General features: G+C 43.2%; 1 protein-coding gene across 1 annotated transcript in view; it reads left to right on the top strand.

The window, feature by feature from the left end:
* Positions 1 to 17916, top strand: part of LVRN (laeverin) — a 77938-nt gene that overhangs the window by 14509 nt on the left and 45513 nt on the right. The window contains exons 3-6 of the mRNA XM_049772738.1: positions 3949 to 4091; positions 5399 to 5535; positions 10856 to 10982; positions 14918 to 15072. Of these exons, the coding sequence (XP_049628695.1) occupies positions 3949 to 4091; positions 5399 to 5535; positions 10856 to 10982; positions 14918 to 15072 (562 nt within the window). The remainder of the gene's footprint in view (positions 1 to 3948; positions 4092 to 5398; positions 5536 to 10855; positions 10983 to 14917; positions 15073 to 17916) is intronic.

Here is a 17916-nt window from a genome sequence, read left to right as displayed (position 1 = left end):
GCCTCAGAGGGCCACTCAAGTCCCCAGGAGACCGTGAAAGGAAATAAGCTCTAAGTCCCAGAGGTGGCCTGACCACACAGGATTTCACCCCAACTCTTTTATATTTGTTTATGTGAAACCAGAGAGGGAAATGGTTGAGAAAAATCCAAGACAATTTATTTCATTTTTTTTCTCCAGAGACCTGAATCATAGAATGGGAGGGCACTCGCCTGGGGTTTCACATGGTAAGATGATGAATGTCTAGGCAGAGGTCTCTCAGCCATCCGATGAGCACAGGATTGAAAGATTCAAGGAAGTTGCCCACTGCCTGGAGTACTCTATTTTACTCCTTCCTCTTGCATCTCCAGTTGGATCCCTGGACTTTGGAAAGGCCTGGCAGAGAAGATGCTGGCGAACTTTCTAAGGCAAGAGACAGGCAGTTGTTTTTCCAAATGTACAACTGTGTATTGTGTATTGTGCTTTCCGCTGCCTTTCACTCATTCATATTGCCACACTCCTGTGTTTTCAGAACATTATCCCACTGCACAGGACGGAGAGATCCGCCAGTGGTGAGAACTGCCAAGTGACTCCCCTACCCTTTGGTGACTCAGTTGTGCCCTCTTTGGGTGCTTCCCCTCAGTCCTGGGGGATGTCCCTGTCTCTACCAGAAGAAGGGTTCCAGCACTTTAGTGGACTTAACAGATCATCTGCCACCATCTGTGCATCTCAGAGAAAGTCCAAAGAGTTTTAGCAACTTTCCCCCAAATGACATCACTGTGTATACCTTGCATATCCTGATCAAGAACTCAGCTGCTAAATTTACTGTTGTATGCTATTTCTATTGAGTGTCAGCAGCTACTTGGATCTTCTCTACTTCCTTCTCATCCCTTTTCAAGATAGGCATTAACACTACAAAACAAATGTCAGTATCACAGACTGCAAGTGCAAAACTTCATAGGACCAGGGAGATAGCTCATGACATGCCATTTCTGCCTGGAGATATATCTCTCTATGCGCCACTCAGCACTGCCAGGTGTAATTCTGGGGACCTCCAGTTCCATAGGGCTAAGCAGCAGCTTCATTGCACGCCCAAGCACCAAATTCTCAGCCTACACCACTGGAATGGTGCCAAACTCTAGAGCTCTGTTGTGAAGAGCCAACCAAGGAAACGTCAGCTCTGTATGATGTTTATATATAAAGATATAATACTACATTAATTTTATAGTACCTCCAAGATTGAGAAGTACTTATTTAAATGCTATGAGCCTATATTTCACCAGATATTATAAATGATCAGAAGATGACATAACCCTTAATGTATAGTAATTTTCTTTATTTTGGGGGGAACTTTTGGGCACACTAGTGTTGTATTAGTGGGTACTATCCCACTCAGTATTCATTCTCCACCCTAGAGTATGATCTGGCGATTGAATTACAGGGTCCCTCCCTACTTGGTATTCCTTCTCCACCCTGATTTTTGCTAATAAAAGCCCAGGTTCCAGGAAGCCAGAGGCTCATTCTTCTGTCTTCTTCCACTAAGCTGCTTTCCTTCTTAGGAGCAGAAGGCTTTTGTGGAGGGATTCTTGGCTTGAGTGTTGGAATTCCTGAACCCATTCTTAAATCCTTTGACTGTGTGGATTTTTTATTTTTGTTTTTGGGTCACACCCGGTGGTGCTAAGGGGTTACTCCTGGCTCTGCACTCAAAAGTCGCTCCTGGCAGGCACGGGGACCATACAGGATGCCGGGATTTGAACCACCATCCGTCCTGGGTTGGCTGCAAGGAAGGCAAATGCCCTACCGCTGTGCTATCTCTCTGGGTTCCCACTGTCTAGATTATTTCTTGTGATGATGTTTGCTTCCAGACCCATGTCTCTCCAGGTCCTAGTTTTGGAGTCTGAGGCTTCCTTCACACACTAGTGGCAGTGTACAGAGATCCTTTGGTTTTTCCTTTGGAGTACAGCAGTACTTAGGCCTTACTCCTGGCTCTGCACTCAGGAATTACTCCTGGTAGTGCTTGACAGACCACATGGGATGTTGGGAATAGACACTGTAAGCCAAGCACCCTACCTGTTATATTATCTTGCTGGTTCCACTTCTGGAAATGTTTTCATGTATGGAGGATGCAGACATGCATCATGTTCAGCTTATGGTCTCCTGGGATCAGAGTCGTGCCTACGTCTTCCAGTGCACCTCCTGCTTCTGGGACCTTTATTTTTCCATTTCAATTGAAAGCTTTTTTTGAGAATGTGTTGGTTTGCAAGATTTCTAAATTTGCAAGTGTCTTTGTTAGAAGGGTATAATATTCTCACCACAAGCCCATCATCAAAGTGCCATTGTGTTCTGGGACCTCTTTCAATGCATATGCAATTAGTATTTCCCAATCATCCTGCCCCTTCTCTGTAACTTATTCCTCCTTGAAGTCTTCTCTTGCTCATCTTCCTTAAGTATTTATTGGGAAAGTTATTCATTAACTATAAAATATCGCAAAGACATTAAAGGTTGATTGATTGTGTCACTGTTTTACAGATGAGAGTTGGAACTCAGCAAATCTCTTGTACAAGATTGCTCCATTGCTCAATTGTTGGTAGATGGTCAAACGGTTGCAGCCACAGTGGCCATAAGCTTCCTTGCCATCTTTGAAAAGGAGAATATAAAACACAATATGGGGAAAAGTAAATAGATAAAAATGGACTTGTTTTGGGGTTGGACAGATAGAACTTCTTTCATACCACCAGTCCAGCTTTGATCCTCAGTATTGCATATGGTCCCCAAGCATAGGCAGAAGTGACCCCTGAGCTAGTAACCAGAAGTAAGCCCTGAGCACAGCTAACCCAAAAGAGAAAATCAGGAGAGAAAAAAACCCTACATAAAAGCAAACAAACAAAATCACAGAGAGATTAGGAGACATCGATTTCATTGAATGTGACTTATGTTCTTCAGCTATGTGGATTTTCCTGCAGCAGGGCCTTCTGGTGGAGGACAGATGGGCCTGGATGGGAAGAGCTCAATCAAGACCTCTCTGTTGAGTTCCTTGTTTCTTTGCCTGAAAACTAGATCACCAAAAGCACAAATGTCCCAAGAACATTGTCTCACGATTCTTGAAGGAAAAGAATTTAGCAACCAGAATTGTTAAGAAAAACAAGTTTCCAGTTCTGCAAGTCTTGGAAAGTGAGATAAGGAGAAGGCAGATCCTGTCTTCTTATTTTTGACAATGAGTTTTGACATTTGAGAAGAGAGTTGTGTGCTAGGGCCTAGACTCTTATCAGACCTGAGCCATGTTGCAGAGGGTGAAAGTGGTTGTTCCCTTATTGACTCACTTCGAACCACCACCACCATAACTAAGCTCTCTGTTGGCAAGTGCTTAGATAGAGGATGAAAGTGCAGACCATTCCCAGGGAGGTCACCAGAGTGAAAGCTATATGACTCTCAAGTTGTCATTGCTATTTTCTGCTTGCACTCATTCATATTTTATGTATAAAAGATTTTAAAGTAAGATGGCATTGAAGTAAACATTATATTGTGGTATAAAAAAGTATGTGTTGGGCCAGAGAGATAGCATGTTTGCCTTGCATGCAGTAGGATGGTGGTTCGAATCCCGCCATCCCATATGGTCTCCAGACCCTGCCAGGAGTGATTGCTGAGTGTAGAGCCAGGAGTAACTCCTGAGCACTGCTGGGTGTGACCCAAAAACAAAAACAAAGTATATGTAATTCCTTTGTATTTGAGATATTGTAAGATTTCTAAAGTGCAATGAGAACTGGAGCCTGTGTGTGTGTGTGTGTGTGTGTATGTGTGTGTGTGTGTATGTGTGTATGTGTGTGTGTTCGGAGAGGGCTGTGAAGAAGATGAAGGGAAGACATTTTAACTCCTTCTAACATATATTTAATTATAAGCCAGAATCCCTCTCTACTTTTTCACTTCCATTTTTCTGACCTAAAATTAAATATATTTTCCCATAAAATATTTCAGGACACTACTGGCATCTCAGATGGAACCAACATTTGCCAGAAATGTTTTTCCTTGCTTTGATGAGCCAGCTCTGAAGGCCACTTTTAATATTACAATAATTCACCATCCACATTATACCTCCCTTTCCAACATGCCCAAACTAAGTAAGTAATGTTTCCTGTAATCTCAACCCTCATATATATATCCACACACAAAATATTATGTCTATTATAGTACATGCAATATATATTAGCATATTACACTTCAATAGTGTTTTTAGGTAATGTGTCAGTAGTGCATTATGATTAAGAACAACAGCCACGTGGGATAGGTGGAGTCATCTACATGATGAAGCCAGTGAATCTGGATTCTCTTTTTATTAAAAGCAGGGACATTATACTGTTCTACCCTGACAGTCTTGTTGCTTATTGGTTGGGGCTTTAACTCTTGATCAACAGTGATAACAAGCTATTGGACTTACTCTGAATCTGGTGCACAGATGTTTTTTATTGGGCCCATCTGAATATCCCCCCATAATTCAATTTGCACCATGATTTTTTTTGTGTGTGTGATTTTTGGGTCACACCCGGCAGTGCTCAGGGGTTACTCCTGGCTCCATGCTCAGAAATTGCTCCTGGCAGGCACGGAGGACCATATGGGACGCTGGGATTCGAACCGATGACCTCCTGCATGAAAGGCAAACGCCTTACCTCCATGCTATTTCTCCAGCCCCTGCACCATGATTTTTAAAAATTAAGTGATTTCCCATAAAAATAAAGATGTTGGTTTCCAGAACACTCATGGGGACCTCATGACACTAGAACTACAGGTTCTTCCTGAGACAGATAGTGGCAGCTTTGAAGATGCTGTCCTCCAGCGGTTTGATCCCCTGGCGTCCCATATAGTCCCCCCAAGCCAGGGGCGATTTCTGAGTGCATAGCCAGGAGTAACCCCTGAGCGTCAAACAGGTGTGGCTCAAAACCGAAAAAAAAAAAAAAAGATGCTATCTTCTACCCTCAGTGTCTTGTTTCCCCAGCCATAGCAAACCCCAGGCCCTTGAGGTGGGTGATTTTTATTTTTAAAGCCCTTCACTCTGCCTCCAATTAAGACCTAGCTAAACCTTTGAATGACACGACAGTATCAGTGTCTATGGCCTGGGCAAATTCATGAGAAATGGGCTGGAGTTGGAACCAACAGAGGAGATGGAAAAGAGGCTGTGGCTCATGGATTTAGTTAGCCTTTAGTCAAGAAAACAGTACTCAAGATACTAACTTGGGAGCCAGATTGATGCTGTCTTTCTTTCCATCTTCCCGGTATGGTTTTCTTAGGCAGAGAGAAATCTGAATTGCTTGGCTTTGGGAAGGAGTTGGGAAGAAGTAGTTAGATGGTAGTCAACTTGACAAATTATTTCAAAGGTTGATATGATTGCTTAAGTGTATATTAACTCAGACCCAACTCCATCTCTCTCTAGATCAGTTTGAAAAAGATGTGAATGGCAGCAAGTGGACTGTTACGACATTTGACACCACGCCTCCCATGCCAACATACTTAGTTGCCTTTGCCTTATGTGACTTTGACTATATCAACAGAACAGAAAGGGGCAAGGAGGTGAGTGAGAAAGACTTTCCAGGTAAGGGCTTACACGCATAGGCTACAGCAAGTTCATCACTCATCCTGAACCCCAGAGATATTTCCATATCTCCCAGTGTACCTCCTGTTTCTCTGCACCCTGGTAAAGCTCTTGGGGTTATTGTAAAGAATGGAGCCCAGACATCCTACTGTGGTATTGTGGAAGGGTTCCCATGAAAAGGCTGTCCAACCAGCCTTCTCCTTAAGGCAAATTCTGGCCCTACTCTTCCCAGCCAGTTTCTGTCATTCAGAGGACAGAAAAGAACAAACGGAAAGCTTGGGTGCCTGGAAGTTCAGTCTAGCCTATAGTTTCCTGGGTCTGTAGGGTTAGTGCAGGCTGGAAGCTGAATAATACTCCAAATGGGGCAGGGAGCAATGGTCCAAGTTTTTCTTCACCCTAAAATACCAGTTTTTATCCAAATATATGCTCATTGGCTTGTTATCTTTTAAGGAAGTATCAAGATGATTATTGGAGTACTATATACTGTGATGATCCAGGCTCCCTCCCTACCAGAGGCTGTTGAGCAGCCGCACTAGGATGAGAAAGATCCTACCTTGCCAAAGGGATCTCCTGGGCCAGATATCATCCAGGCTCAGACCCCTAACAAAACATAGCCATGGGGAGTCAATCCTACAACCAGGACAAGAATAATTCAAAGCTATTGCTACTTTCCTCCAAACCTAGGGACAAACATGGTGTTGGGTACAAACAGCAGCTTATTCATGATCTTTCTCAGCTCTTGGCTCCAACCTTGATGCTCATGGACAGATCCTTGAGGGTCACAGGGACACACCAGTCAAATCACACATGCCTGGACAGATTTGTCAGTTCAAGTCTATACCTGTCAGTGCTGACAAATGTTAAAATTAGTGCTTTGACATTAAGAAGCGCACCTCAGGGGCCGGTGAGGTGGCACTAGCGATAATGTGTCTGCCTTGCAAGTGCTAGCCAAGGAAGGACCATGGTTTGATCCCCCATATGGTGTCCCATATGGTCCCCCCCAAGCCAGGGGCAATTTCTGAGCACTTAGCCAGGAGTAACCCCTGAGCATCAAACGGGTGTGGCCCGAAAATAAAAAAAAAAAAGAAGTGCACCTCAGCACCCGCATCTCAAAGGGCTTGTTGCTCTTAATGCAGCTGCCACACCATGAGCAAGACTCCAAAAGGATCAAGCCCATGTCTTCATGACAAGCCACGGTGAATGATCACCCTGAAAAGGATGCTAGCAGTCATGCGAGCAGAGAAGAAATGAAGTAAGCCTGACAAAGTAATGTTCTTAGCCCCCCCCATAAAAAAGACATTTGGGAGTTTATCAGCTGAATATTGCATTTGGCGAGGGCTCAGCTCTAGAAATGCAGAAGTCCACCATATGCTTCATAAAGGAACCAGAGCACACTCTTGAACTGATGTCCAACCTGCATAAAATTTCCTCATTGAGTCAGAGATTAAAAGTCATTAGAATCGGAAAAATCTGCGCCTGCCCAATAGTTTGGAACTGCGAGAAACTGTGAGTGTTGTCTGTGGTGTTTTTCTACTGTCCTATCTCCTGAACCTCTCGTGAGTGGGCTGAAAGGGGCCCAGCAAAATTGCTCTCCTAGAGGCTCCAGACGAGCATGGTTTGATTCGTGCCCAGTGCTCTTACTTTTTTTGTTTTTTTGTTTTTTTCGGGCCACACCCGTTTGATGCTCAGGGGTTACTCCTTACTAAGAGCTCAGAAATTGCTCCTGGTTTGGGGGGACCATATGGGACGCTGGGGATCGAACCGTGGTCCTTTCCTTAGCTAGCGCTTGCAAGGCGCCTCTAGCGCCACCTCGCTGTCCCCCCCACCCCCCCCCCCCCCCGTGTGCTCTTTCTAATGAAAGAATGCCACTGCAACACACAGAAAAAAATCATACTAGGAACGGGGCTGGATCTCTGAAGCCCAGCATATCTCTCTGGACTGTCTTCTCTGCTGTGTGCTCGGGCCTAAGATTTGATCCTGTGTGTGGCTTCATCCACAGAGGGCTCTCCTTCCTTGGAGGCCAATCGACCTGCCCAGAAAGGGTGGAGCCCGTGGCCGCACACATCATTGGGCCAATGAATACCACCACAACACGTAGAAAAACCCACAATACAAGTGTGACAATGGGGAAACAACACAGGCTGATCAGACATAGAGAATGAAGATGGCAACTCTGATGACGGGAAAACGGCCATCCAACTAGTCATTCTCTCAGATATGAAGTTTAGAGAAGAAATATGGAGGATGCTCACAGAACTCAAAGAAAGCATAGATCGAGTTGAACAGAACACTATTAAGAACCAAGAAAATATGAAGACAGAAATCAGAAAACTCCAAACCGAAATAACAGGCCAAATAACAGGTCTGAAAAACTCCATAAAAGTCATTAGAATCATTCATGTGTGGCAGGCAGATAAGCAAAGGGAATCTGTGGCTCAGCATGCTGCATGGGCAAACTTCTCACACAGGAACATGTGGAAAGAAGACACTTGCTTAGATGCTAAAGTCAGCTGTGTCTTCATGGAGCCCCCAGACCACTCTGGTGGACTCTGATTGTTCAAGGTTGGATTATGTCATCTTGCTGATTGTAGTTTCTGCTGACATGCTATGGTTACAGATCTCTCTACCAGCTCTATACCTCACCTCACATTGGGGGTTTGTAGATAGTTTATTGGGAAAAAACGTGATTCACTGAAAATCAATGCTGTAATAGTGATTATAGTGGCTGATTTGTTTGTTTCCTAAAAGGGTACAATTTAAATGCACAGGTATCTTGGGAGTAAGGAGAGCTATTATTTCTTCTTAGTAGTATGGCCTTTTTTTATTTCAATACACATTTTTATTACTCATTCATTTCTACTTGTCAGTATAATTTTTAAGACTTCTTTAACATCATTTTCATGTCCCTTGATAGGAAATTTTCTAGGTTATAAAGGAGCTCAATCAAATGAGGAAAATATAGATCTGATAGATAGGATAGCAGGGCATTTGCTTTGCATCCACCAATTTGGGTTCAATCCTGGCATCCCAAATTGTCTCCCAAGTCTCTCAAGAGTGATCCCTGAACACAGATGCAAAAGTAGCCACTAGTATATTGTTGCAAGTCAGTCCTTGATGGGGCTGGAAGGTGATGGGATGGAGGATGAGGTCTTTCTCCTCCATCTTGGACCACTCTTCTGCCACCTTGTTCAGCCGGCGGGCCTGAGAGTTCAGGATAGCGATGGGTAGAAAACTCACAGGCAGTCAGGCCTCAGGAGATCTCAGCTTTATTCAGTAGATAAGGCACAAGAATCAGTCCCAGAATGACCCCAGTAGTATGGCCTTGGGTTGAGCAGTCCTCCTATCTATTGCCTCTGAGCCAGATCTAGAGGAAGGAAGATGAAGTTTTTGTGGCAGGAACAAACTTTAGTTCCTTTTTTTCCCAGGATGATGAGGCTTTGGGGATGGGGTGGGGAGTGCTGAAAGGAATGAGGCAATCCAGGCAGGAGGCTCGAAAACAGGTGGTTGTGTTTTGCAAAAGGGGAACATTCCTGAAGACTTCACGTAATTTAGCATTCACATAATGCAAGACAAATTTTTCTAGCAGAAATAAGAGCTAAGTACAAGAAAATGGGCTCTGGGAGCATAAAAATCTGCAACTACTTGTGCTTTTTCATTTTCTTAGTATTTTCGACAGTGTTTTGCAGAGTTCATGCTTCATTGGGACGTTTGTATTAATTCTCTTACTTCGTGTGTGTGTGTGTGTGTGTGTGTGTGTGTGTGTGGTTGTTTGGTTTTGATTTGTGGACCACACCCACCTGTGTTCAGGGGTGACTCTTGGCTCCTTGCTCAAGTATCATTCCTGGCTGCACTAGGGGACCATATGGGATGTCAAGGATCCAATCTGCATTGACTATGTGAACACTGCTGAATATGGCCCCCAAACTATATCTGTACACCTATATCTGTTAAAACTATAGCAAGTTCATAGCCAAAACTATACAAACAAGTTCCTAAGTATCCAAACAGTGGCACAGTTACATTAGTCTAGTAAAACCTACCAGGGTTTCCGTTGCCATCTACGAAGATGGAGGGAGAGTTTATCAAAAGGGTATGTAAATTTCTTGCTTCCACATTTTTTGTAAAATTATAAGACTTTTGGTATTTTTTAAATCAGGGAATGGAGGATCAGAGATACAGCACAACAGGTAAGCCTGGAATGTGGCTGGCATAGATTAGATCACCACATAGGGTCCCCTGAACCCCACTAGAAATGATCCCTGAGCACAGAACCAAGAGCTTTGCCAGATCTGTCCCTCCCCCAAAAGACAAAAACTGAAACAAAACAGAAAATGGAAGCTGGAGAGATAATACACCAGAGAAGGTGTTTGCCTTGCAAGTAGTTAAGTTTTTGATCCCTGACAACCCATATGGTCCCACAGGCACTCTCAGGAGTGATACTGACTTGTAGAGCCATGAATAAGCCCTATGCAGGTCCTCCCCCCAAAATAGATAAAATTAAAGGAATAAAATATTTTAAGGGCCCGGAGAGATAGCACAGCGGTGTTTGCCTTGCAAGCAGCCGATCCAGGACCAAAGGCGGTTGGTTCAAATCCCGGTGTCCCATATGGTCCCCCCCCACCCCGTGCCTGCCAGGAGCTATTTCTGAGCAGACAGCCAGGAGTAACCCCTGAGCACCGCCGGGTGTGCCCCCCCCCCAAAATTTTAAACCTTAAGAATAATATGGGGGTGGGGGGGCGGAGAGATAGCATGGAGGTAGGGCGTTTGCCTTGCATCAGAAGGACGATGGTTTGAATCCTGGCATCCCATATGGTCCCCCGAGCCTGCCAGGAGTGATTTCTGAGAGTAGAGCTAGGAGTAACCCCTGAGCACTGCTGGGTGTGAAACCAAAAAAAAAAAACCAAAACCAAAAAAAAAAAAATATGGTGACTATTGATATTTTCATTAGAAATCATTTGCATTTGCATTAGTCAGTTTAACTGGAACAAGACTGTATAACTCCATTTACAGAACAGCACTGTTTCAGATCACTGAAAATATGACCTAAAAAGACAAGCAAGCATTCAGAAAACATGGACTATGTCTTCTGAGGGGAGGGGATTCATACATTTTAAGAATCGTTTTTGAAGCACATTTTTACATATGATCATAGAAGTAACCCAGTCCCCAGGAGAACCATTTTCAGTGTAGTGTATTAGCCCACTGAGCTTCTCTGAGCTGCATATCTGCAACGACACACTTGATTCTGTAGTTTCTGACCACTTTTATTAATCCCTGCTCAATTGCTTGCATTTTTAGATCCGCATCTGGGCCCGGAAAGATGCCATTGCCCAAGGAAATGCAGATTTTGCTCTGAACATCACGGGTTCTGTTTTTTCTTTCCTGGAAGATTTATTTAATATTAGTTACATTCTTCCCAAGACAGGTGAGAAAATAAAACAAGCCATGGGGCCGGTGAGGTGGCGCTAGAGGTAAGGTGTCTGCCTTGCAAGTGCTAGCCAAGGAAGGACCGCGGTTCTATCCCCGGTGTCCCATATGGTCTCCCCAAGCCAGGGGCAATTTCTGAGCGCTTAGCCAGGAGTAACCCCTGTGCATCAAACAGTGTGGCCCGAAAAACCAAAAAAATAAATAAATAAAACAAGCCACAGGTGATTTTCTAATACTGTTGACTGCCTGTGTGCCTTGAGGTTAAAAATCACAATTCCCAGCCCACTGCTTGCATTTCACTGTGGTTGGGGAGTCATTCCCACTGGACTCTCTTTTGCGCACCCCAGGTGCTGTCCTGTGCCAGGTCCCTGCACTCCCAGCCTCAGGTCTTTTCTCCCTGGCAGCATCCCAACCCCCCAGGCCTCCTGTGCTGCTTCGCATTCTCAAATTCTGTCCTTGGCTCTTAGAACCCAAGTGTACAGAAGTTCTAGATCCCTTTACAAACTCATGCACATTATTCCAGTTTCCTTTCACAAAGTTTTTGGTGTTTTGCTTTTTAAAAATATATTCGTTAGCAATGAGTGGGTCCCATATGCGAATTTTTGTTGTACAAAATTGGAATCATGTGTGAACATAATATGATCCTGGAGAAAATATGTAAACATTTTATTGCTCTTAGATGTGTATAGTCTGTTTTAAAATTGTGTTTGCAGGGGCCAGAGTGATAGTACAGCGGCATGGGCATTTGCTTTGCACTCTGCCAGCGCACAATGGATCCGGGGTTGATCCCTGGCATCCGCTATGGTCCCCTGAGCCTGCCAGGAGTGGTTCCTGAGTGCACAGCCTGAAGTAACCCGAGGGCCACCAGGTGTGGCTCCAAATAAACAAACAAAATTGTGCACGCAGTGTGTTTCTCTCAAAGTAGAGGAAGTCCTGGACATGGATATCGTTCGCACTGATGTGTCAGTTAAAGTCCTGGGGAATGACAGGTGATGGACGAGGTGAGGAGGGATCACCTGGGAGCTCAGGCCTTCCAACAGGCAGGGAACCAGGAGCTCTGCAGCATTAGCCTCTGGCTAAGGAAGAAGAGGGAAAGAAGGAATAGGAACCAGGCTTGGCCTATCCAGGAGCCCAGAGGCACTTCCGGTCATTTAGGGATTTGAGGCAGCAGGAGCTTTGGTTAGAGACCAAGATCCTGCACTTCTGTGTCTGGAGGAAACCATGATAGCCCTTGTCTAGGCAAGTGAAATTCCACACAAAGGAGAAGTCCACAATGACCCCTGATCATGTCCTATCTCATCCATGATCATGTCGCATCCTTACAGTTACCTCTTCCTATGCCCCCCACCCCCTTCTTGTCTCTGACCTGACTGTTCTACCACAGGTACTCTTCTCTACCCTCCCTCTGGCCACCCTGATTTAGTTTTAACCTAGATCCTTCCAGAGTAATGCCTGATTGTAGCATGCTTCTGTTTAAACCTCTAGCTTCCTGCTGCCCAGAGGATAATATCCAGATTCTGTAATACCCTTTCTTATTACCATAATCTTTTGCCTGCTTCCTGGGGTTACAGGCAGTTCCCCAAATCGGTGGGATAGGCGATTTTATGCAGTCTTCATCCCCTCCTGGTATTTGAGCATGTGGTTTGCACACCTGGAAATGCCTTCTATGCATTAGTTCATTCTTGTACTTCTTTTCTTTATTTTTTAAATTTGTTTTGGGCCTCACTGGGAGTGCTCAGGGGTCAGTCCTGGCTGTGCACTCAGGACTTACTCCTGGTGATGCTGAGAGGACTATATGGAATATTGGGGATTGATCTTACTTGGCTACATGCAAGGCAAATGCTCTATTTGCTGTACACTATGACTCAGCCTTTATCCTTTGTTCCTTCCTTTCTCCCTCTCTTTTCTCCCTCTCGCCCTCCCTCAGGGCTTACCATGGCTCTGTGTTAAGGGGTCACGCTCTGTGGTACTTGGAGTACCATATGTGATTCTGAGGATTGTATCATAAAAGAAAAAGAAAAAAATATTTAGTTGTTTTTTTATATACTCTAAGACTTAGATATACTCTAAGACTTAGGGTCTCAAACTTGCGGCCCACAGGCCGCAAACAGCCCTCCGTACACCATTTTGTGGCCCTGCCCTAGAGGAATCTTTTTTGGTTTGGTTTTGTTTTTAGTTGTTTGGGTCACACCCCCCAATGTTGAAGGCTTACTACTGACTTTGCACTCAAGGATCACCCCGACTTTGCCTCCTGCGGCCCCCAGGTAAATTGAGTTTGAGACTGTCTCAGTATATAGAGTCTAAGTATGTTTCCCGATTTAGAAGTTACTTCCAATTTATTTGTGGTGTTCTGGTCAACTAAAATACTTATTTTTCAATAGACTTCCCTTGGGGAAGGGACCCTCTAAGTGGTGCTCAGAGGTTCTGGGGCCACCCCAGTGACTCTCAGCCAACTAGGCTGGAGGTTTCACGCGCAGGCTCAAGAAGCAGTGCTGCTCAGGCCTGCAGTGCTGGGTATCACCGGGGTGAGCCCAGAGGTGCTGGAGAGGGCATGTGTGTTGGGATTTAAAACAGGGAAGTGGAACCACTGTACCATTTCCCCAGTCCCAGGCTTAATTATATTGTAGAATAACTTTCGGTTTACAGAAAAGAATTACACTAAATTGAGAGTTTCCATGTACCTCCTCCCTCCCACTTTTCCCCTATTCACATTTTGCATTAGTCGTTACATCTGTTACAACTAATTAATGAACCAATATTGTTATATTAATGTTAACTAAAGCAACAATGTACATTAGGGTTTACTCTGTGTCATCATCTGAAATTTCACGATGATAAAAGTCCCCTGTGGTCCACATACTCATCATGCCTTTCCTACACAATCCCTGGCAGCCACTGATCTTTTAACTGTCTCTGTGTTTTTTTTTTTGTTTGTTTTTTTTTTTTGGTTTTTGGGCCACACCCGGTAACGCTCAGGGGTTACTCCTGGCTATGCGCTCAGAAGTTGCTCCTGGCTTGGGGGACCATATGGGACGCCGGGGGATCGAACCGCGGTCCGTCTGAGGCTAGCGCAGTCAAGGCAGGCACCTTACCTTTAGCGCCCGGCCCCTTGTCTCTGTGTTTACCTTTTCCATATTATACAGTGGAAATAGCACAATGAGAAACTTTACAGACTTAGGTTCTTTTACCTAGTCACGTAGCTTTAAGTTTTTTTTAGGTTCTTACGGGGCCTGATAGCTAATTTTTTTTTTTTTATCACAAATTGAGAATCTACCACAGTTTGTCTTTCACTTACTGATGGACATCCTGTTTACTTCCAAGTTTTGGCCAATTATGAATAATTGCTATAAGTATTTGTGCACAACTTTTGCATAGGCCTATACTTTCAACTCCTTTGCATACTGTTTTGGAGTAGAATGGCTAGCATTAGTAGTATGTCTAATGCAAACTTTCTTCCAAGTGGTCATACCACTGGTCATACCAGCAATAAACAGGACTTTCTGTTGCTCCATTTCTTCTCCAGCATTTTGATGGTATGTTGGATTATGACCACCTACACTGTTTTAATTTGCACTTTCCTAATGGTTTTGAACATTTGTCATTGCTTATTTTTTATTTACATATGTTCCTTAGTCATGAATCTTTAATTTTGTCTATTTTGTAGAGAAATTGTCTATTTTCTGATTAATGAATTTGGGGGATTCTTTGATAGTATACGAACCCATTTTCTTAAGTATTTGATTTTTACATAACCAAAATAATGTTTTCTGTCTTCTATCCTTATCTTTATCTAAAGACCATCTCTAACCTGAGGTTGTCAACTATCATTTGTACTTTTTTTCAATCATTTTATGATTTCATTTAAAAGTATATCTGAAAATGTCAATTTTAAAGGATGAAATAATTTCATTTCCCCCTGTTTTCAATCTACAGATATAATTGCTTTACCCGATTTTGACAATCAGGCAATGGAAAATTGGGGATTAATGGTATTTGATGAATCAGCATTGTTGCTACTACCAAGTGATCAACTGACAACAAAAAAGACTGTGGTCTCCTACATTACCTCTCACGAGATTGCACATCAGGCATGTGATAAAATGTTCTCTCTTTAATTTCACATAAGATATTCTTCTGTTGCTTTACCAAAAATAATAATTAATAGTAATAATAATAATAATAATAATAATAATAAAAGTGAATAAACCCAGACCCATCTTAGTCCTGATATTTGGGGGCAGAGGATTGGGAAGAAAGTTTGGGGCTCTCAAAATTGTGCTCAAAAGGACCAGGGATGCTTGTAGTGATTCTAGTCAGTACTAGGTTGGTACTAGGCCTAAGAATGTGGAGCTTCCGGGCCCGGAGAGATAGCACAGCGGTGTTTGCCTTGCAAGCAGCCGATCCAGGACCAAAGGTGGTTGGTTGGAATCCCAGTGTCCTATATGGTCCCCCGTGCCTGCCAGGAGCTATTTCTGAGCAGAAAGCCAGGAGTAATCCCTGAGCATCGCTGGGTGTGGCCCAAAAACAAAACAAAACAAAACAAAACAAAAAAAGAATGTGGAGCTTCCATGGACCTATGGTGCTAGGATCTCCGATGATAGCCTGGCTATGCTCAAGACCTCTCAGGCTGTACCCAGTGATGTTCAAATGATCATATGGTGCCAGGGATCAAACTTGGTTCTGCTGCTTGCAAGAGATGTTCTCTCTCTCTCTCTCTCTCTCTCTCTCTCTCTCTCTCTCTCTCTCTCTCTCTCTCTCTCTCTCTCTCTCTCTCTCTCTCTGTTTCTCTTTCCTCCCACAATTAAAAAAAAGTCTTCAAAACATAGGACAGAAAGAAAAACAAGGCAGAAGCTTTGTAATTGGAGTCTGAATACCTTTAAATTATTGGTAATGACGCGGAGAGAGCTTAACAGCCTGTGCATATGCTTCACAATCTAGAGATTCAGGTTCAATTGCGAGTACCACTTGGTATTCTCTGAACACTGAGACAAAAGTAGTATTTGAACATTGTGGATGTGGTCCCAAACCAAAATAATGAAAGTAAAAATAAAAATACATAACATATTGGTGATGGATAAGAGTTATTGTTCATTTGAGATCTGGGTGTTTACTTCCAAAGATTAACAAAACTCTTAGTCAGGTACTATTAAACACACAGAGTTATGATTACTTGTTTTTTATTCTTTCTTAAAATATGTACTCTTTTAAAAGTGTTTTGCAGGACAGCTGCATTTCGTAATTAGATTGCTATTAACTTGGTATTTTCCTCAGGGAATGATTAAAAAAATGAGGTATTATGAATCAGAGAAATGAATCTCCTCCAAAGTGGAATAAACATGGTATTTTCACTAGATATCTGTGCTTTCATGTTGTAATTTCAGATAGAACTATTCATTTGATACACACTCTTATTTTTATTATAATAATATTTTCATTTAAGCATAATGATAACAAACATTTTTAGTTGGGTTTCAGTCATAAAAAGTACACCCCCCCTTCACCAGTGCAAGCTTCCCACCAACAATGCCCCCATTTCTCTCCTCCCCCACCTCCTGCCTGTATTTGAGACATTCTGCTTCTCACACTCACTATCATGTCATGACAGATGTTAGTGTAGTTATTTCTCTAACTGCACTTATGACTCTATGTGGTAAGCTTTGTATTGTGGACTGGTCCTTCCACCCTCATCTCTATTGTCTCTATATTACCATACTGTCTTTTATTTTTCTTAAATCCCACAGATGAGTGAGCCTATTCTGTATCTCTCTCCCTCTGACATATTTCACTCACATAATAGTTTCCATGTCCATCGATGTTTAGAAAAATTTCATGACTTCATCTCTCCTGATGGCTGCATAGTATTCCATTATATGTACTACAGTTTCTTTAACAACTCATCTGTTGTTGGACATTTGGGTTGTTTCCAGATTCTGGCTATTGCACACAACACTGCTATGAATATAGGACTGCAGAGGGCATTATTGTGTTTTGTGTTCCTAGGGTATACCCTAGGAGTGGTATTACTGGATCATATGGGAGCTCAATTCCCAGTTTTTTTAAGAATATCCATATTTTTTTCCAGAAAAGCTGGACTAGATGGAATTTCAACCAGTAGTGAATAAGAATTCCTTTTTCCCTCCATCCCTGCCAACACTGATGTTCTTGTCCTTTGTGATATATGCCAGTCTCTGTGGCATGAGATGGTACCTCATTGTTGTTCTTATTTGCATTTCCCTGATGATTAATGATGTGGAACATTTTTTTCATGTGCCTTTTGGCCAGCTGCATTCCTTCTTTGAGGACATGTCTGTTCATTTCTTCTCCCCATGTTTTAATGGAGTTAGATGTATTTTCTTATTAATCTCTGTCAGTACTTTGTATATCTTCGATATTAGCCCCTTATCTGATGGGTATTAGGTGAATAGTTTTGCCCAGTATCTCAACCTGCCTTTATCCTTCCTTGTTGCCAACCTCTCCTGCTCCTCCTCACTGAATCCTCTCTGAATCCCCTTCCCCTGAGGCAATTCTTTTGTCACCAACCAAGGACCCCTCCCAGAAATGGGCTGGTCTTACCATCAGGTAAGGTTACACAGGAAGATGGGGGTGGGGTGGCAATGTCCCACTATTATTGTGTTGTTACTGATGTTTCTTTCAGATTTGTCAACAATTGCTTTAAATATGTTGCTGGTCCCTCATTGGGTACATGTACGTTCAGGAGTGAGATTTCTTCCTGTTGTATATATCCCTTGATTATTCCAAAATGTCCATTTTTGTCCCTTGTAACTTTTCTTTTTTTCTTTTTTTTTGGGGGGGCGGTGGGGTGACACCCAGTGGCACTCAGGAGTTACTCCTGGCAGGCTTGGGGGACCATATGGAATGCCAGGAATCGAACTCGAGTCCGTCCTTGGCCACGTGCAAGACAAATGCCTTAC

The sequence above is a fragment of the Suncus etruscus genome, chromosome 4 (genome assembly GCF_024139225.1).
Source record: "Suncus etruscus isolate mSunEtr1 chromosome 4, mSunEtr1.pri.cur, whole genome shotgun sequence".
NCBI classification, from domain to species: Eukaryota; Metazoa; Chordata; class Mammalia; order Eulipotyphla; family Soricidae; genus Suncus; species Suncus etruscus.
This window is presented reverse-complemented; position numbering and strand designations above follow the sequence as displayed.